General features: G+C 41.5%; 1 protein-coding gene across 2 annotated transcripts in view; it reads right to left on the reverse strand.

Moving 5' to 3' along the window:
* Window positions 1-207: 207 nt before the first annotated feature.
* The window catches only part of PEX10 (peroxisomal biogenesis factor 10), a 33,842-nt gene continuing 12,224 nt past the window's right edge, over window positions 208-21,825 (reverse strand). The window contains exons 3-6 of one of the 2 annotated variants that reach the window (XM_068240688.1): window positions 20,000-20,406; window positions 17,040-17,215; window positions 10,134-10,269; window positions 3,400-3,553 (exon numbers count right to left, since the gene is read on the reverse strand). In XM_068240688.1, the coding sequence (XP_068096789.1) occupies window positions 3,485-3,553; window positions 10,134-10,269; window positions 17,040-17,215; window positions 20,000-20,406 (788 nt within the window). In that variant the 3' untranslated portion in view covers window positions 3,400-3,484. Of the gene's footprint in view, window positions 3,554-10,133; window positions 10,270-17,039; window positions 17,216-19,999; window positions 20,407-21,825 lie in introns of both variants that reach the window. The other variant, XM_068240689.1, reaches the window with a different exon arrangement.

Raw genomic sequence — 21,825 nt, forward strand, 5'->3', positions numbered from 1 at the left:
TCCACTACAAAGCCCTTCTGCCTGCGCTTTGCTGATCCCAATTGACCTGTAAAATGCAGGAAAAAAAAAACACAGCCAGTGAAACAGTATTTATGTGTGAAGAACTGAGATGGGCTCTAATAAAGGAAGATTTAGTTGAAGTTTGCTTAGGAGATACACCAAGAACAGAGCTACCATTTTAATACAGATGACAAAACCACACAAATGTAATAGAATTATCCAATTTAATCTTTAATAGCAAAACAATTATTCAATTAAATAAATTATTGCAAAAAACAAACAAATTAGAAATTCATAATCTTGTTCTTAAAAGTCCAAATCCAAGGGGAAAAAAATTGGTTTTTGATAAAAGGTCAGAAGCTTTTTTGTCCATTTATTGCTGTCTGGATCCCCACCGGGGCAGTTCAATCATACTTTCCTATGGAGAGCCTTTCCTGCCCCCTTTCGGTTTTTACCTTGTTGTCCCCCGGCAAAGTTACTCTGCCTCCAGAAGCCCTCGGAAGGCTTTGTGAGCGCACACATTTACTAAAGGCTCAGGCAAATTTGGGCACAAGTGAAGCTGAAAGACATCTCACACTGCTCCCGCTGAATCTCCTGCACACACCAAATACTATTCGGCTATCACCAACGCTCAGATTATTTACCGAGCACTGCTATAGCTGTAATTCTTATTACGGCCAATGGGGGTGCCTAAATGATTGGTGTTGTGCCAAAATTAGCGGATTCATCCGTAGCACTTGTGTCCTTAAGTAAAGATGCAGCAAACCGTTCTACTGTGAACAGTCCATGGGCAGCCTGCCTCTGTACTACCAGGTCGGCAAGGTCCCTCAGTAGTATGCAGTCGCTGGCCCGGCGGCCCACGTCCTTGATCGCGCACCTGTGGCTGGGCACACTCTGCACATGTGCATGACGTCATGCTGTGGACTGTTTGCAGTAGAATGGTTCGCTACATCTCTAGTCCCTGAGTACTTCTTAAAAAGGGAGGATCCGTACTGTGCATGCGTCTTTGGGAGCACTAAGACACAGGTGTTCCTGAAGCTTTCAGATGGTCCTCGGAGGTGTATTCAACTGGATGGTTGAATACACATACAACGCGGGATGACATCGCTGCAACGAGGGACAGGCAAGGCTCTATAGGATCCAGAGCCTCTCCTCTCCATAGACAAATGTCTTTGCTCAGTTTTATGGTACTTTAATGCAATATGAGCTCAGGTCGACACAGAGACCAGAGTTGGAAGGCAACATTAAAAACTTAAGAATTTCTAACACAGCTTGCTTCTCACTGTTCCTAACAGACAAATTTAGACATTTCCTGTCGAGAGGAACTGTGGGAGATTTTCTAAAATGGGGGATGCAGACAATAATAAAACCCCAAAAGATTTTAACCCTATTTGCACAATTTTTTTTCTTGTTGGAGATGGGCTTGAAGTGAACTTTAAAGATTTTGTCTATAAATATTAAAATATATTAATGAAACCGCAAAACCTTAAATCCAAAAATTCCTTTCAAACTATAAAATCGCTTGTAGGACGAAAGGTTTCTATAGTGCATTGGCTTACAAACATGTCAGCTCAGCATAGGTTTAAATGACAATATAAGTGGATTTAAGTCACATGAATGAGGGGAAGGGAGAGTTACAGAAAACAAAGCATATCAATGCAGTGCAATGATGGCGGGAAGTTTTGTTTTGTTTGTCTTTTTACACAGGGATATTACTCTGTAATTAACCAGTTTAATATATTAACTTCCACTCCAGCCTAGCCCTTGTTCTGACTCTTCCTCACATTTTTACAGCACATTCCCACTGCTAAAAAAAAAAATATCATTAATATCCTAATCCCCTGTATACTTATGCAAAGGGCCTGGCTGTACGTCAGATGCGGCATCAACAAAGTGAACATAGGCCTTTAGGTGTATTTCCAAACACATGACTATCCAGATCTGCCAGTGACCAAAGAGTTTTTTTTTTTTACCATATCATATGGAATTAAGGGGTTAAAAAGTACTTGAATTCCGTTATAAAACCATAACAATAAAGCAGACTCCTTAACCCTAACACCATCACTTCTGCTGAGCAATAAGGCACACCTCTTGGCAACACTGCCACAGTTCGCAATCAGGTTTGGCGATTTCGACTGGCACCATGTGCTTAAGATGCTGGCAGCTAAACTTTTTTCTTTAGCATTTCACGTCACACTAGTGTAGAAATTAACAAGACCATACTGATATTCCTCCCTGTTGGAGGTTTAATAAAATCAGCCCGCTTTGAAATCAGTCACTTCCCAATGGGGGGAGCCAGAGGGCCTCCGATTTAGCCCTTCCAAATAAGAACAACCCAAGAGAGCTCTCAGCAAGAGAGAGATATCGGAGACATCTGCAAATCTACAGACAGACATAACTTGGATCCATTAATCAAAACCAGTATCACAGACAAAACACCAACTCCAATCTTCAAATAATGTCTGATCATGTGCTTCTCCTAAGACCAGCAGCAAATTCATTACCTTCAGAACAGTAGGTTGTCAAGTTTGAGTTACAATAGGACATTGCTTAATTATAGTCTGCACTGCCTTTTTCTTTTTAAGAAAACTAAAGAAGTATTTCTGGTAATGATAATGTCATGCTATTTTTTGTTTACATTGTTTCTTGCTAATGAACGATGTTGGTAAAGTCTAAAGTGGCTTTTACCACACATAGGCTGGAAGCAGGCTTATTTGATTTGCATGCGTTTTGCCGCAGTGGCTTGCAAAAAAATTGCATATAATGTAAGCCTGTGGGCCACACAATCGCATTATTGTGCAATGCGATTGTATGTGCTTTTTAAAAAAACTGCACACCAAATTCCTTCTTCCCACATACAATATGTGAATTGCATGCAATGCTTTCCTATGATGATGTAAAGGTATGCATTTTGCATGCATTTTATGTAAAAACAATCTGCTAATGTCATTTTACTGTTTTATATAAACAAATGGAAATGCACCAAAAACATAAATAAACGTATATGGCCGAAAACTGACCAGACAAGTGTCCTCCCAGCGTTATGGTTAAACATAATCCCAGACTGCCAGTAGAGGGCACTGTAGAATCAGTCAGTCATTCTGCAATACTTCCAGGAACACTCTTGTGCTAGATTTTAGTAGAAAGAAAGTGTGATATCACCTGCCATTGTTTCACAGATATGTCATTGATTTGATATTAATCCTAACTATCTCCATAACATTTATTATCAGTCTTGTTATTAAAAATTGCAATCGTTAAGCCACAAATTAGGGGTTATAATAAAGTGAACTGGACAGATTAGGTTCACCTTTTCCTTAGTAATTTGACAAGACACAAAAACCTGTAAGTAATGATGTTTGGCCGCACACTGTGTAAACATGGAAGTTACATTGGCATGTAGTTGTGATTAATCAGTGGACCAGATATGTATGAAAGGTGAAGACCGCTCATTACGCCTTTGTCGGATGTGGCAGCGAGGAAGTCATCGGTAGTGCCGCAAGTAGACCAGTTTCTGAGGATTAAACTTCTCCCGGCATAGTGGGCATTCAGCCTGAAATGAAGATTGCAATGGTTAAGCACATGTTGGCATTAAAAACAAATAATATGCATGTTATTGCAAGAAATCCAGAGACACTGGGATGCCTGAAATTGTCCTTCCGTGCAAAGTTCTGGGTAAGCCCTGATAAAGAGATGGGCCCATATGCAATTCACTTTTTCTCCTGAGTTTTCTCCCAGGTGATATTTTCTCAACTTGTCATAAAATGTATTTTAAGCCACCAGCAAGCGAGAAAATACTCAAAATATATTTAATAGTATTTTTTTGCCAACTTTTGGGTACTTATTCAAAATGCTGAAAAGTTAGGTTAAAGATGAAAATGATCTCCTAAGAGATAACTCGTGAAAAAGTTAATTGCATATGGGCCATGGTATCAAATGGTGTTAAGCTACCCATACACAGAGTCGATTTCCCACCGATATACAGCAGATGCGATCACTTTGATCGAATCTGCTGTGAAAAATCGATAATGCAAATGTTGACCGATCGATCGATTTCCATCCAAAATATATCCATTCCGATCTGTCCTGGCAGAAAATTTTGCTCGATTGCGGGCGGGTTGGGAGTGTGTCCACACAACCTGTGGAGCTGCCGCCTGCTCGCTGCCCCGTGTGCTCCCCCGGCTGCAGCAATGCATTATCTGTCCGCTGGCGCGAGTCCCCGGTCCGTGCTGACACTTTCTCCGGCTGGCCTGTCTCCTCATTACTTCCTGTCTCCTTCTGTGACAAGCCGAAGTTTAACCAGTAGAGCGCCCTCTACTGTTTGTACTTCTGCTCATCACAGGACTGGACAGGAAGTGGAGACAGGCCAGCCGGAGAAAGTGTCAGCACAGACCGGGGACTTACGCCAGCGGACAGATAATGCATTGCTGCAGGTCGGGAGAGCACACGGGGCAGCGAGCAGACGGCAGCTCCACAGGTTGTGAGGACACACTCCCGACCCGCCCGCAATCGAGCAAAATTTTCCGCCAGGACATGGGCAGTAATGGGCAGTCAATAGATCCCTCTGTGATCAGATTCGATCAGAGAGGGATCTATCTTTAGATCGATTTGGTGGCAATGGCTTCCTTAAAGCGATATAAAACCCTGACATAATATTCAATAAAAACAGGTTTTCCTCATTTAGAAATTATACATTCCTAAAATACAGTAATTTTACTCTGAGAGCTGACTTTGCTTTATTCATCCTCTAACTTAATCAGAAAGCATTTATGCTTGTCTCACTGTCTTTGTGAGACCCTGTGGTGTGTGAGGGAAGGCTTTGTTTACATTCCTGACTTGATATAATTAAACACTAGATAACATTATGTAAAGTTTCAGAAGCCGCCAGCTCTGCTAGAAGGGAAGCTTCTAAAGCCTGTGTTAACCCTTTGAATGCAGTTCTAGTAAAAACAAAAAAAAAATGCTGGTTGTATAGAATATGCTGTAAATAATCTATTAGAGCAAAGTAGAAATGCTGGGTTACATTCCGCTTTAACTATCCATATGCGTTGATAAAGGGGATCCTGCATGACCCCAAAACGGATAATTTTGGGGTCATACAAAAATGGATTGTGCCATTGGATGGGTGAATAGGTCACTGGTAATTGGATACAATGTGTGTACCCTTATAGATCTTCACAACAGTGACTGTTCTCCCGCTGCTCAGTGGTGCTGAATTCCGTACTATCTTTGTATAAAAAGGTGTGGATATTCCCCTGCTACATCAATGGTCAGGTAGGCCGCGTGATGATTTAAACATCAGAGTGGGAAAATGGTGAACTGTCAGTTTGTAGGGTGAAATTTAGAACATGAAAAAACTGAAGTATGTTAAACTTCAAGTTTTAAAATATTACAGCCCATCTAAACAAGTTTACAGCCCAAGTTTTAAAGCCCATCTAAACAAAAATGCAACATCACTTATATTTTTGGTCCAGAGGGGTTTATTACCAAGCATTTGTATGCACCATAGATTACCCTTCAGCAAGGCGGCCACTAAAGACAGCCTCTGCCGAGAATTTAGTGTGTATAGAGCAGCCCCCAACCCTCCCCAATGCCTCTTGAGAGACCCAGGCTGCTGGATTATCTTGGCCAAACACTGCTCTACACCACTATCCTCCCTCCTCACACCTCCACTGCGTGCCGCACATCATCCCTCTGCCCTCCTTCAAAGTGATGGAATGCCTGCAGACTTGTGACGCGCCTCGGCCACAAACTGTAACCCTAGAATTATAAACATGAAGTGTGTACCCAGCTTTAGTCTATAGAGTTCAGACTTCTCAGCAACAGTACAGCAAAGCTGCCTGAGCTCAGGACACACAGCCAGGCTGCAGTGATGGTAAAAAGTCACAAACCACTACACTATGCAAAATCATCTGAGAGGTAAGACAGTCAGGTGACACAATACACTGCACTAGCCGTGCTGTCCAAGTTACATTTTTTGTGTAGATGGGCTTTCCCAGGATATAAACTGCTTCTTTTTATATAAATAGACGGGATATTCTATTTAACAGTGTTGGCAGCATTTTCCATGGTAGTTCTCTATTGCTTTATATGTAGGCTCCTTAGTTTCTTCCATTTAGGGCGGGTTTCCACTAGACCACAAATCTCAAACTCTGGCATGCCGGCCAAATCTAGCCCTCAGTGCCGTTAAATTTGGCCCTAAAGTAGTTTCCCCACTTTGTATTATGTTTGGCCCACTCTAGATCACTAGGGAAGCTATATTGGAGGTGAAGCCCTAGATAACCAGGGAAGCCATATGGTGGAGGGAGGCTAGAACACTAGACACCAGGGAAAGGAAACTGTATACGTGGGGGTGGGGGTACGGGACGTACACCGGGTTACTAAAGAAGGAAGGCAACTAGAGAGCAGGGAACTGTGTAGAGGAGGGAGGGGAAGCCATTAGACACCAGGGAACCTTATAAGGGAGAGAGGTGGCCACTAGACACGGACGTTGGCCCATGACTTGGTCCCAGTATTCAATTTTGGCCAACTTTGTATTTGAGTTTGACACCCCTGCACTAGACCCAGCTGTGCCATGCAAGCAGCACTTCAAAGGTTATACACACACACACACACACACACACACACACACACACACACACACACACATTCGGAAGCAGCCTATTGATTTCAGTAGGCTGAGATTCTGGATTTGTATTTATGTGCGTGAAATCGGGCATAATCAGTCCTAGCGGAAACAGGCCCTCACAATTTCATCTCTTCTAGTGTAAATGGTAAAAACAACATATATTTTTTTAAAAGACTCATAGAAGAAGGGAAATTGGATTTTGAATTCTACATAAAAGACATAAATGGATAAAACCACAACTCATTTTAAAGAGGAATTTCAGTGAAAATAATGTAGTAAAAAAAGTGCTTCATTTTTTACCATAATTATGTATAAATGATTTAGTCAGTGTTTGCTCATTGTAAAATCTTTCCTCTCTCCGATTTACATTCTGACATTTATTACATGGTGACATATTTACTGTGGGCAGGTTATGTAGCTGCTCCTAGCTGTTTTGGCTGTTACAGAAAGCTGCAAACAGCTAATACCTGTCTGTGAACATTGTTACATTGTGGCAGTTTGCCCAGAGTACCGCGGTACTCAGAGCTTCTTGTGGGAGGGATTTCAGCCCAAAATCAGTAATACAGCGCCCCCTGATGGTCTGTTTGTGAAAAGCATCATATTTCTCATGTAAAAGTGGGTATCAGCTACTGATTGGGATAAAGTTCAATTCTAGGTTGGAGTTACTCTTTAAGAAACAGGAGGATAACAGGTTGCTATAGCTTATGGTAAATCTGCATTAAAAATATATATACATGTATAGATGTATATATTATATACAATACCACATCAGGGCCTAAGCCATTCAGAACTAGTGGAATAATTTAAAAATAAATAGCAACATACCATATGACTGATATGATCACACGAATGAAATTATTGAACACATATCGAAATGAATGTATAATGTATGTATGCACCAGATGCTAATTCTATTTCTATTCTTCAGTGACCCATTTTATGGTGATGAAAACATACAGATCGTAATTATTCTCAAATGCTGTAAACAAGGAAAGCAGATGGCAATCTTTTGATTTCAAAACACATCAGACAGACATTAAAGGATTATAGAACATTATACAGTACACAAACTATTTCTAGATGTAATGGCAAAATGTATCTATGTAAACAAGGTAACAAAAGGAATTAAGTCATCGGATAACACCAACATATGTAGGATTAATCAGTTACACCTTGCACACAATTTCCTGTACACCATAAATAAGGTGGGTAGCGCCAGAACAGTGAACCAATCAGGTTCTACTACAGTGCAATACTCATGGAGGACTATAAGGCTACTTACACACAAAGACGTTGCGTTTTAGGGGACGTTATGGTCGCATAACGTGCCCCTAACGCAACGGATGGTGGTGTTGAAGTTGGACGTCAGATTGAGCTGCGTTATGCAGCTCTCAAAGCAACCGCTCCAGGTTAGTCATAGGAAGTCCGGATCTTTTTATGGATTCGGATCATTTGAATCGGATCATTGAAAAGATCCGGATCTTTGAACTGAATCATTTGAATCATTTTACTAGGGAAGCAGACTGGGTGAAATGACTAGCAGGACAGGACTTTCCCTGCACTGTACATTCTGTATGTTCCTTCCAGACAGACATCCACTGTGAACCGAATCATTCATTGTGATGATCCGGATGATTCGACTCATAAAAAAGATCCGGATCAAATGAACGAGTCGTTCATGATCCAAACACTACAGTCCCACCACGAGTCTCTGCAGTGCAGTGAATATTAATTAGTCATGTGGCTGGCAGCGGAGGAGGAGGGGAGACTTCCTCCTCCAACATTACTGAGCATGTGCAAGCAGTCTAACGCTGCTTAGCCCAGTATAACATACTGCATGCAGCACTGTTTTTAACGTGCTGCGTTACAATGTAACGCAACGTGTTACTGTGAACAGCAACATTGATTTTACAGTGCTGTGAGTTAGGCTGCGTTACTGGCTGCTGTAACGTGGGACTTTAACGTCCCACTGTGAAACCAGCCTAAAAGTCAACACTCAGAAATTGTTAGAGTTACAATAAAATATAACTTTAGTCATATCAAATAGGACAAAGCTGTTATCCGTATGGCCACACTGAAACAGACTTTTAATAGAAATTGATTTGAAGGAAACCTCAACTGAGAGGGCTGTAGTGGCGGCCATATTTACTTCCTTTTAACCAATAACAGTTGCCTGGCATCCTGCTGATTTTTTTGACCACAGGAGTATCTGGATCACACACATGAAACAATCATGGGGCTAATCTAGTCAGACTTTAGTCAGAAACATCTGATCTGCATGTTGTTTAGGATCTGTAGCTAAAAGTAATAGAGACAGAGGATTAGCAGGACAGCCTCATGCGTTACTGGGGCAGTTCTACAAACGCACAAGGCTGGTGGCGTTACTGCAAATCCCTGGCCTCCTGTGCGGTCGGAATTGGAGCCTGTAAACAGCAGTATGTGAGTGTAGTTCTTTTATTCATTAAAGCAATACTTCACTATTTTAAATCCTTTGGGTCCTAGTGCTTTTCTGGAGCTACTGAGGCTGGATACTCATCAGGGATATCTATATCAAAAAGCCTGTCTGCAGAGGACACCAGGGTGTGTGTGGGCAGGGGGAGAGGGGGCGGGGGGGGGGGGCAGGGAAGGGAGAATGCCTTCTTCGCCACTAGTAACCTGCTGTGTATGATAGAAGTGTTGGGATAAACAGTTACTTTTTTTTTTTTTTTTTTTTTTTTTTTATAAACCTGGTGGTGGTACTACTGTTATACAGTGTAACCCTATGTTAGATCTCTTTGATTTACTCAAGGCATTGACCTGAGAATCCCTGTGGATGCTATATTGAACTGTGTGTGCCTAACTGTGAAGACAGATGGACTACGCTGTTCTGCATGAACTGTGATTGATACAAACATGCAGGGCAGTGAACTTTATTTTGTTTATGCCAACCAAAGTCAGTGACTTTTTTGCTTATCTGCACTCCACCATTGTTTACATGTTTAATTCTAAGCGCAGTTTCTACTTATTTATTTACTAGCCATTGTTTACTATAGCAATAAAAAACAAACAAACAAAAAAAACACACAATGGTGCAAGCTCCTTTGTTAATTTTTACATTTCCTCTGGATCATTTGAGACCACTATTCCTGGGGGCAAATTATACAGGAGTTCCTATCTCTTGGCATAGCTTGAGATAAGCCCCCAACCCCTTCTGATGCAAATCTAATGCTTCATCAAGACTATATGACAAACTGGGACACAAGTCCAGGCTTCTTGTAATGGTCATGGCTAGGACTCAGGTGCACACATCCACAACAAAACACACAGCCGATTTTGTTTAGCAAACTTTTAGGATTCTTTTATGTTGCAGTCATATCATAAGACTAGAAAAACTCTGCTTAGCAAAACCTATTTCATGCAGGTTAGGTTTCATTCATCTTAAACCTAATGATATGGTCTGTAGCAACCAGTCATATTCCAGTGCTTGGTTCTCCAGTACTAGACACAAGAGACGCTAAGGCCTCACCTTCGTGTTACACCATTCAGTGATGCATTCCCAGCAGAAGAGATGGCCACAAGGTGTCGCTGTAGTGTGTTTCCGATGCTCCAGACATAACGTACACTTAGAAGTTTGTTTGTGAGATTTCACATGCGAAGGAGCCCTACATATACAGAATAGATTTTTATTATAATTGTACTGCATGTCCACAACTAAACATTGGCAAGTACTATCTGTATCTAATCTGCATCCAAAAGTAAAGCCCCATATACACGCTCAACAAAAAAAGTCTTTTAAATGCACATTTATCAAACAACTTTTGTTGTTGAAACCAGGGCTGTGGAGTCGGAGTAATTTTGGGTGCCTGGAGTCGGGGAAAAAATGCACCGACTCCAACTGAATTTAAACTGTAATTAAAATAGAAAATATGATAAAATGTTCTATTTCTCAGATAATAGTCATCATAAATAATTTATACATACAGTAATAGCTGTGGTTAGTCCACAAAAATGAAATAAACCAATCAAAATTAGTTACTTGTGCTGCTTCAGTAAAGCAGTCCCCGTATTTTTAAAGTAAGATATACTGTACATATCTGATTGTACAGTATATATGATGTGTACACAGGAATCTCTTACATATATATTACATAACATCTATGCTGTAAGTATAAAGCCTGATGTGTAGCCATGTCATTAATAGAGATGGTCAATGAGATGGAAATAATTCTGTGTTGATGCTGGTTTATGCAAATGTACGCACTCTTTGCTCACAAAATCAAATAATTTGATATGCTGTTAAAATTTGGTTTGGTGGCTACAAATTAAATGGTACCTGAGAAGAAAATAAAAGTTTTATACATACCTGGGGCTTCTTTCAGCCCCCTTCAGGCTAATCAGTCCCTCGCTGTCCCCCTCCACCACCTAGATCTTCTGCTATGAGTCCCGGTAATTCAGCCAGTCAGCGCAGTTTGGCCGCATGCCGCTTCCACAGTCAGGAGCATTCTGCACCTGCACAATAGTGCTGCACAGGTGTAGTACGCTCCTGGCAGCGGAGTGTGTGCATGCACACTATGCCAGACTGGCTCAAGTACCTGGACTCATAGCAGAAGATCCAGGTGGCGGAGGAGGACAGCGAGGGACTGATTAGCCTGAAGGGGGCTGGAGGAAGCCCCAGATACGTATAAAACTTTAATTTCATCTGTCTCAGGTTTACTTTGTTACACAGTAGTACTCTACATATGCACTCTCCACAGAGCTGCAGGGAATCCACTGAGAATGTTGTGCACATTGAACATAGAGGTGTTGTCTATCACCCATAAACCTGGTTCAGATTGTGCAAGAAGAATGTGTAATAGAGGAAGAATCTCCTTATTCCCCTGCAGAGTACCTGCACATCACTCTTACATGTACCCACACTTACATTGCCTAGGGCCTGATAGATGTTCTTTGTTCCGGTCTGTACCTTTTACAAGTACTCTTACCAAGGACTAGTTTTAGTCTATGACTAAAGGGAATAAATATGGCAGTCTCCATATCCTTCTCACTTCAGTTGTCTTTTAAAATTCCTAAGCATTGGCAGTTAAGAGACGAATTTCATGTTATATACTTTCAATCAACAAGATTGTAATATGCAAATTAGAGTCGGAGTCGGAGGAATCCTAAACTGAGGAGTCGGAGTCGGTGGATTTTTGTACTGACTCCACAGCCCTGGTTGAAACAGCCCAAAAAAGTTTTTTGCTATTGTTCAAACAACTGATAAAACGCAGCTCAAATCAATCCAACTGTTTGATTGATTTGCGCTGCGTCTTATCAGTTGTGTGAGCAACAACAACTTTTTTTGGCTGTTTCAACAACAAAAGTTGTTTGATAATTGTGCATTTAAAAGACTTTTTTTTTGTTGAGCGTGTGTAGCTTAACCACTTCGCCCTATCTGGACGGATATATCCGTCCAGATGGGCACTGCTGCTACAGCCGTGTGGTGCGCGCGATCGGGCGCGCGCCCGCTCCCGCTGCCTCCCCGATCAGTGAATGGGAATAGAATTCCCATTCACCGATCTAAGTCTCCGGCAGAAATGCCGACGCTTTCTCATCAGAGAGCGCGGTATTTCTGCCCCCAGGAAACATCACCTTCTTCTTATAGTTCCTGGATGCGAGATCGTTCGCATCTAGGAATTTTTTGAATGTGGCCATCTTGTGGCTAAATAGTAAACTGCACCCACATACCTAAATTAAATAAAAAAATACATTATATTACATCTAAAATTAGCTATTTACCTCCCAAACTAAAAATTACCCAAATACATTTTTGTATTTAAAAAAAAATAAAAAAAATTACAATAAAAAAAAAAAAAACTACATAGTTACCTAAGGGTCTGAACTTTTTAAATATACATGTCAAGAGAGTATCTTATTAATTTTTTTAAAATTATAAGCTTATAAATAGTGATGGACGCAAATTGAAAAAATGCACCTTTATTTCTAAATAAAATATCGGCGCCATAAATTGTGATAGGGACGTAAATTAAACGGTGTAATAAGCGGGACAAATGGGCACATAAAATGCATGGGTTTTAATTACTGTAGCATGTATTAATTTTAAACTATAATGGCCAAAAACTGAGGAATAATGATTTTTTTCCATTTCTATCTTAATCTTCCTGTTAAAATGCATTTACAGTAAAGTGGCTCTTAGCAAAATGTACTACCCAAAGAAAGCCTAATTAGTGGCGGAAAAAACAAGCTATTGATCAATTACAGGTAAGTGTGATAAGTAACGATAAAGTTATTGGCGAATGAATGGGAGGTGAACATTGCTCGGATGCTTAAGATTTTCGACGCTGTAGGCTGGAGTAGTGGATCCGAGATGAACTTTTACTCATTGCATAGTTGTGTTCCTTTCCTATTGTTTTTAGGACATTCCTCAAGCCAAATATTTTTTTGTTTTAATACTCTAATTCCCTATAAACTAAACAAGCCACACCCACAGGTTTCCAGCCAAGGCACTTTCAGACAGTAGCAAGGGCTCATGGGAGCTCAGTCTGGGCAGGAGGAGGGGAAGGTATTATTAGCCAGAGATTTCAGAGGCAGAGGGGAGGAGGGAGGGATTAGGGGTTCTTTTTGCTCAAGATGCAGATAAGCCTGCCTCTGTGTAAGGTTTACAAACAACATGGCTGCTGTCATTGTATCACAGGGAGGAATAATCATATTCTATTAAAGCGGTTTGCAGCTAGATTTGCTGTGTAAACTATCTAAACTTTAGATAAGATACAGGATCTTCTGAAAAAATTAGCATATTGTGATAAAGTTCATTATTTTCTGCAATGTACTGATAAACATTAGACTTTCATATATTTTAGATTCAAATACACACAACTGAAGTAGTTCAAGCCTTTTATTGTTTTAATATTGATGATTTTGGCATACAGCTCATAAAAACCCAAATTTCCTATCTCAAAAAATTAGCATATTTCATCCGACCAATAAAAGAAAAGTGTTTTTAAAACAAAAAAAGTCAACCTTCAAATAATTATGTTCAGTTATGCACTCAATACTTGGTCGGGAATCCTTTTGCAGAAATGACTGCTTCAATGCAGCGTGGCATGGAGGCAATCAGCCTGTGGCACTGCTCAGGTGTTATGGAGGCCCAGGATGCTTCGATAGCGGCCTTAAGCTCATCCAGAGTGTTGGGTCTTGCGTCTCTCAACTTTCTCTTCATAATATCCCACAGATTCTCTATGAGGTTCAGGTCAGGAGAGTTGGCAGGCCAATTGAGCACAGTAATACCATGGTCAGTAAACCATTTACCAGTGGTTTTGGCACTGTGAGCAGGTGCCAGGTCATGCTGAAAAATGAAATCTTCATCTCCATAAAGCTTTTCAGCAGATGGAAGCATGAAGTGCTCCAAAATCTCCTGATAGCTAGCCGCATTGACCCTGCCCTTGATAAAACACAGTGGACCAACACCAGCAGCTGACATGGCACCCCAGACCATCACTGACTGTGGGTACTTGACACTGGACTTCAGGCATTTTGGCATTTCCCTCTCCTCAGTCTTCCTCCAGACTCTGGCACCTTGATTTCCGAATGACATGCAAAAGTTGCTTTCATCCGAAAAAAGTACTTTGGACCACTGAGCAACAGTCCAGTGCTGCTTCTCTGTAGCCCAGGTCAGGCGCTTCTGCCGCTGTTTCTGGTTCAAAAGTGGTTTCATGCTTCCATCTGCTGAAAAGCTTTATGAAGATGAAGATTTCATTTTTCAGCATGACCTGGCACCTGCTCACAGTGCCAAAACCACTGGTAAATGGTTTACTGACCATGGTATTACTGTGCTCAATTGGCCTGCCAACTCTCCTGACCTGAACCCCATAGAGAAGCTGTGGGATATTGTGAAGAGAAAGTTAAGAGACGCAAGACCCAACACTCTGGATGAGCTTAAGGCCGCTATCGAAGCATCCTGGGCCTCCATAACACCTGAGCAGTGCCACAGGCAGATTGCCTCCATGCCACGCCGCATTGAAGCAGTCATTTCTGCAAAAGGATTCCCGACCAAGTATTGAGTGCATAACTGAACATAATTATTTGAAGGTTGACTTTTTTTGTTTTAAAAACACCTTTCTTTTATTGGTCGGATGAAATATGCTAATTTTTTGAGATAGGAAATTTGGGTTTTCATGAGCTGTGTGCCAAAATCATCAATATTAAAACAATAAAAGGCTTGAACTACTTCAGTTGTGTGTATTTGAATCTAAAATATATGAAAGTCTAATGTTTATCAGTACATTGCAGAAAATAATGAACTTTATCACAATATGCTAATTTTTTGAGAAGATCCTGTATATAGACAAGTTACTTGTTATAGTTAGTTTTTCATCTCGGATCCGTTTTAAGGTCAGAGAAGCTGTGCTCATATCACCCATGATTTTGTGATTTCTTATCAATAAAGCTTAAGGCACGTATACACGCCATACTTCAGCAAACGACGAGTCCGCCAGACCCTCCCGCTGGGCGGACGTTCTGCTGACAGTAGCACGTGTGTACACGCTTTTGGCAGACTGATAAGGCTGCTTCTGAACTATTCGCTGAGCAGTTAGTTCAGAAACAGCCTTATCAGTCTGCCGATAGCGCGTACACACGTGCTACTGTCGGCAGAACGTCCCAGCAGAAGGTGTGCGCACCTTTAAAGAGGCACTTCCGCCTAAACAAACATACTGTCATTAAGTTACATTAGTTATGTTAAAGTAGACTGCTAATATAATCTCTTGCCCACCCTGTTTTAAAAGAACAGACAAATGTTTGTGATTGCATGGGGGCAGCCATCTTTTTGGTTGAAAGGATGTGACAGGGAGCATGAGACACAGTTCCAACTGTCCCGTGTCCTGATCACCCCTCCCAGCTGCATGCGCTAGGCAACGAGAACAACAACATTGAAATCCCATCATGATCTGCACAGCATCAGCGGAAAAATGCCCGGCAGATTTCTTTGATGGGGTGGAGCTTAGCTTCTGTGCAGCTAAAATTGAGGCTTGGGTAAGGAAAAAAAAAAAAGTTCTGATGCTGTGAAACTGTTAAAAGAGACACAAAGCCTTTTTTCAGTGCTGCTGAGTAGATTTTTTTTGTCTGGAGGTTCACTTTAACCTCCTTGGTGGTAATCCCGAGCTAGGGTAGGGGCGGAAGACCGCAGCTAAGAGCGGTAATCCCGCCGGAGGCCGTATGCAGAGCAATGCGCGCAGCGGGCATTTTTACTTGCCTCCTGTGGGATCCCGATGTTGGCTGCCATTCTTCTTCCTCTCCTCCGGGGCTCTGCTTCCTCCTGGTGAGATCGCCGACTTCTTGCCATGATGACAGCTGGCAATTTCACTTTAAAGTTGCAGCGCCACCCGGAGGATAGAGGCATAACTGCAGCGCTGGAGCCAGGGAGGTGAGTGAATGTAAAAAAACTGCTGCAGATCTCCCTGGCAGCATGAATTGCACTGCTTTTAGACCCTAAAATCCAGAAAGAATCATAATGCCAAGGGGGTTAACTACAGTGGTGCATCCATAAATTTCTGTCATGGTGGACTTTACTTGTGCCTGGTAACAGAGCGACTCTGGTGTTGCACACTGGTCTCCCAGGAAAGAGGAAGCTGATCCACCATTTTTGACAGTTGTGCAAAGGGAATCCCACTAAGGCAAGCCGGTCAATTTAGCCATCACATCTGGAGCAATTCTGTATGCAGGGAGACCATGTGTGATTCCTTCAAGTGCGACCGCTGCCTTAAAGTGCAGAAGAAACAGAAAAATGCTGTAGATTCCCTCTTATCTAAGAAACAATATAATCCGAATACAGTCGAGTAGCCTTCCTTAGTGCCTACCATTCCAATGTATTACTTGATCCCAATTATAATCTTGTGTAAAACAGTTAAATGTAAAAAAATTAGAATATGTGACTTAAAAGGATTACCGAAGTCACAAAAGTGTAGAAAGCTTTACTTACCTGCGGCTTCTTCTAGCCCCTAGAAGGCTCTCTGGTCCCTCGCAGCAGTTCTATCCACCTCTAGGGTCCCGCTGTAAACTCCATAAGGATTGGTTACCCAGCCGGTGTCTTCTGCACATGTTCAGGCACACGCCACTCATAATCACACTCCAGTCAGTGGAAGCACAAATGCAAGAGGCGCGAGCAGAAGCTACTGACCCATATAGGACTGGCCAGTCGTGCACTTCTGCGAAGCACGGCCCAGAAGCAGTGCTACTGTACAGGCTCAGAACGCTACCAGCTGCAGGAGCGTGATGGGGGAGGGGAGGGGGTTGGCGGTGCATGCCTGGACAGGTCACAGAGGAGCCCAACCGGACAGATTAATCAGGTCTCTGGTTTCCTTTACGAATACAGTATTACAACAAAATAGTTGACTTTGTGATAGAGGTCCAACAGGAGTTACATAAGTAAGACAATAACCTCTGATAGGACATTCTTCGGTGTAGTTTAAACTTCTGTTGGGCCTCCTGTTTCTGCTGAAAATGATGTAGCTGAATACAAAGAAGCAACATGAGATGAACCAAGGAGACTGCACCAAGCAGGCTGTAACTCTTTCGCACAATGCCGTCATCCCCAAGTGATCCTCGGATACGAAGCTGGAAGAGATACAGAAAAGCAAATCAGTCGGTCAAATACCTTAATGTATGCCGCTACAATGTTTCTACAGATGAGATGTTAATTATTTTCAGGTACTCTCTAACACTTCCAGACATTATCTTACATGCATTTACTTTATGTGCTCCAAATTAGTATACTTTGAGTAGCAGTAAACATTTACCCTAAAAGATCTAAATCACTTCCAAAATGGCTGCTGCATTAAGCAGAGCAATAGATGATCATACAGAAACAGACAATTTGCTATAAATACGTTCCTGAATGGCCACTAATTTGCTGTACACAACACTGATGTATGCAACCTAAACAGAAGCTAGGACTTCAATGGCATAAACTGCAGAGCAGAGAGATAATCAGTGCAGGTGCTTCCATAAATTCACTGTCGTTATCTGTATTATGCATACATGGGCAGTGAAAGCCACAGCAGTGACTCTTGTAATGGATGACATTATATACTGGCTGTATGCCACAATTAAAGTGTACTTGAACACTTTTGCAAATAAAGGTTGTAGATGTGGTCCGTTAACAGACAATTCTACACGTCTCCCGGTTTTTTGAGAAGATAAGGTTATTATCAGAAAGTAAGATGGCAACCCCAATGGCATTCAGCACGATGCACCATAGCAATGCACGCTTTACCCAAGTACCACAGGTTATGCTATTTAAGAAAAGCTAATTACTCAAATAAGAACCAGTAACCTTGCCATGCACTAGTGCATAGCAGATATACTAGCATTCAGTGCATCAAAACCCTTGTTACTAGGGATGGTCAACAATATGCAAATAATCCAGAGTTGATGCAGAATTATGCAAATTTTATGTGAAGCTTGAAAGTTAATAAAATTCCACCTTGGTGTATCTATTTTCAAGCTGCATATATTTACATACAGAATATGCATTATCCTGCATCAACTCAAAATGTACATCTGGTTGACCATCCCTAATTGTTACCAGACTTCATACTCTGTCTTGTAACCAGCATAACCCATCCACCTGGTTTCTGTTACCAGCCAGCTCCTATCTCTATCCTAACCATGTCTTGGCTTTTCTGTTTGCCACAACATCCTGGTAAGCTTTTACCTTCAGGCTCACTTCACGCACTCACATTTCATGGGTCAGATCTGCTTAATCAGGTAACTAAAGGAATCCAGTAAGCCCAGTTGAAGATACAAGTGTCTCTTTCTACTACTGAGAGGATTGTCGGAATGATTCATCCAAAGAAGCAGGTCTGATCTGTGAAATGTATTGTAGTGCTATATAGGCACACCCCATACCACGATAGACTGTGTTCATATAGGAGAAAAGACTTTCCTTTGTAAATTTTTGGGTGCCTGTAATATTGCTCTGCTAGTACTATGCCCACCATGTATTTATCAGAGCGTTACGGTCATTGGACTCTAGTCTGTGCCTGAACTCCAGTGCCCCAAGCCCACCCATGCAGTTCCCTTCCCACATTATGTCCACTCCTGCTCTTGCTTTTAGTCCCTCTTCTGTGAGCCTCTTCTTCCATGGTTTGTCCTTTATAATCACTGGTGGTTCTAATGCTGGGAATACACAACGAGTTTTCTTGCCAGATTTACTTTGTGATCGATTTTCCAATCGTTTTTCTGATCGATTTCAATCCACTTATATGAGAAAATCAACCTGAAAAATGATCAAAATCAGATCAACAGCTGAAAAGATCAACAGCTCACATGTGCAGCACCTATAATAAGCTATCTGCACACTTCGCATTCAATTCAGATGCAAATCATATGCATAACTACTATTACTTACCATGAAAACGGAAAACTGAAGAATACAGGCTGGGAGCAGCTAACCTGGTAGTTACATACTAGCAAAATTATGGAAAGGGGGGGGGGGGGGGGGGGGGGGTTGCACATCCCTAAAACATGCAGTTGGTCTTTTCAGATGCAACCTTTGTGATATGCGCTGGCCCTCTCCTCGCTGTCCATTAAAATGTAAGTTACACATTTTTGCTTAGCTGCTCCCAAGGTTATACATATGTTTTTAATTTAGGTTAGGCCACTTGCCCGGAGGTCTGCCTCACCGTGGCGCAAGTGTCCAGTATATTATACTTTGCATGCAAACTATAGTAGAAGCCAAAGTTCCTCCATAGTGTAATAAATGTAGCATTTGTTTTGGACACATGCATTTTCAGCCTACTAGAGGTGCTGCATGCCTGAGCGATTAACCGGTCAATTGCAGCATGTTTTTAGGGATGCGCAACCTCCCCCCTTTCCATAATTTTGCTAGTATGTAACTACCAGGTTAGCTGCTCCCAGCCTGTATTCCTGAGTTTCCCGTTTGCATGGTAAGTAATAGTAGTAATGCATATGATTTGCATCTGAATTGAATACAAAGTGTGCAGATAGCTTATTATAGGTGCTGCACATGTGAGCTGTTGGTCTTTTCAGATGCAGCCTTTGTGGTATGCGCTGGCCCTCTCCTCACAGTCAAATGGGACAGTGCTCTCAAATGCTGAAAGTCAAACCCAACTCATAAAGTCAAATTTAAAATTTATATCTACACAAGAAAAATGCTCATTCTCTTAATGCTACACAATCCATAGTGAATGCCATGTTTAGAAAACTCAGGAATGCCATACAATCATTTTTATATGCTGCTTATTGATTATAATGGAAGATAGTTTGTGCTTTGCACATCCAACTACAGTATAATATATGTAGATCAGACTGGAAGTCTCTATGATGTTCACAATTTGAAACATAAAAATGACAAAGTACACAATATATACCACTTACATAAGTGATACCAGTGATGCGCTTGGCAATATGGTAGAATACTCCATTCATGTAGAATATGGCTAGATGCAGCCTTCTCAGGAAGGTAATAGTCTGCTTGGTGGCATAAACAGCCTTGGCCAAAGTCTTCTTTTGATGCTCTGTGAGAGCAGAGATCTTCCTGTGCACCCACTTCCACCTCCATGACCGAGAATGGTGGCTTCCACAGGACAAGCTGTGTGGAACTCGCACTCCATCAATCTCTATCTGAAGCTCTTGTTCCAGGCGGGTGAGTTCTTTATCCAGGAAGTAAGGTAACAAGGTGTGGCAGCAGATGAGAAGGGAACGCTGCAGTATGGATGGCACTTTCCTCTGCGATGAATCCACCTGAACAATATTAACATACTCCTCTCCCAGGGTTTGGTAGCCTACAAGTATTGAAAAAAATGCATACATTACATTTAAACATGATGCTGAAGCTCTGGCTTTCTGTTTCAGTCACACAGTACACTGCTTCAGGAACAAGAATTGAGCTTAGAAAGCCTATATGGCAGGATGCACTATAATGCCACATTGGAACACAAGTATAAAATAAGATTATTCATTTAAGTTATATGCCACCCTCAGATGAAAAAACAAACAAACATGTGATATGTACTGCCCCCTCAGCATACTGTAGTTAGAAAATAATACACATGGCCTGTTCCATGGAGCCATTGTGATGTATAGCACTCAGCCTAGCCTGTGATGTATAGCACTCAGCCTAGCCTGTTTTGTAAGTGTTTTTAACCATTTTTATTAAAATTTTTATAACGAGTCCACACTATGGAGTATTGTATCTTCATTTGAGGTACTGTGGAACCTTTGATCCTTTGTAGTGGGGGGACAGCAATCTAGTGTACACTCTGCAACACATCCTCTGTAGTGGGGGAAGTGAGACACCTCTCCTGTGTAGCTGATCCAGGTGGATGAAGATTGCCCCACTAATAGGAGTTTCACTTGCTGGAGCTGATCGTACAGCCTGGGAGGGGGCTGCAACCCTCCAAAGCGTGACTGCCTCTTGTGGTGAGAGTCAGTGGAGCTGGTGAGTGAGCCTTTTGACTATAAGCTGCTGGGAATTTAATTGTTGTGCTGAAGGCATAATCTGAAAAAAGCCTGCATAAATTGACATTGTTCTGTGTTGGAAACTTGGAACTGCTGCTGTATTTGGTTTTGTCTCTAATACTTTTAGCCACAGCCACATGAACAAGCATGCAAATCAGGTGCCCTGACTGAAGTCAGACTGGATTTGCCGTATGCTTGTTTCAGGTGTGTGATTCAGCCACTACTGCGGCCAAAGAGATCAGCAACTGGTATTGTTTGAAGGAAACATCCATATCCCTCTCAGTTAATGTTCCCTTTAAATAAACAAAGGGTCAGAGGTTGTGCACACATCCAACTTTGATTGCTCAATGACTAGCCAAATTTCCATGTACTATGAGGGCCAACAGGTTTTGAATATTATGAACTTATTGTGTAGGTAAGCACTCATATTACATAAAAGTGGTAAAATTGATCACTCAATGGTCAATCAAAACTGGATACAGTGGGATGCGAAAGTCTGGGCAACCTTGTTAATCGTCATGATTTTCCTGTATAAATCGTTAGTTGTTAAGATAAAAAATGTCAGTTAAATATATCATATAGTAGACACACACAGTGATATTTGAGGAGTGAAATGAAGTTTATTGGATTTACAGGTTGCCCAAACTTTTGCATCCCACTGTATGTGTACGCAACCTTATCCATTTGTCATACATACCTCACAACACTTGAAGCATTACCAAACATCCTTGCAAGAATAAGGT

This window comes from Hyperolius riggenbachi, chromosome 6 (assembly GCF_040937935.1).
Source record: "Hyperolius riggenbachi isolate aHypRig1 chromosome 6, aHypRig1.pri, whole genome shotgun sequence".
Lineage (NCBI taxonomy): Eukaryota > Metazoa > Chordata > Amphibia > Anura > Hyperoliidae > Hyperolius > Hyperolius riggenbachi.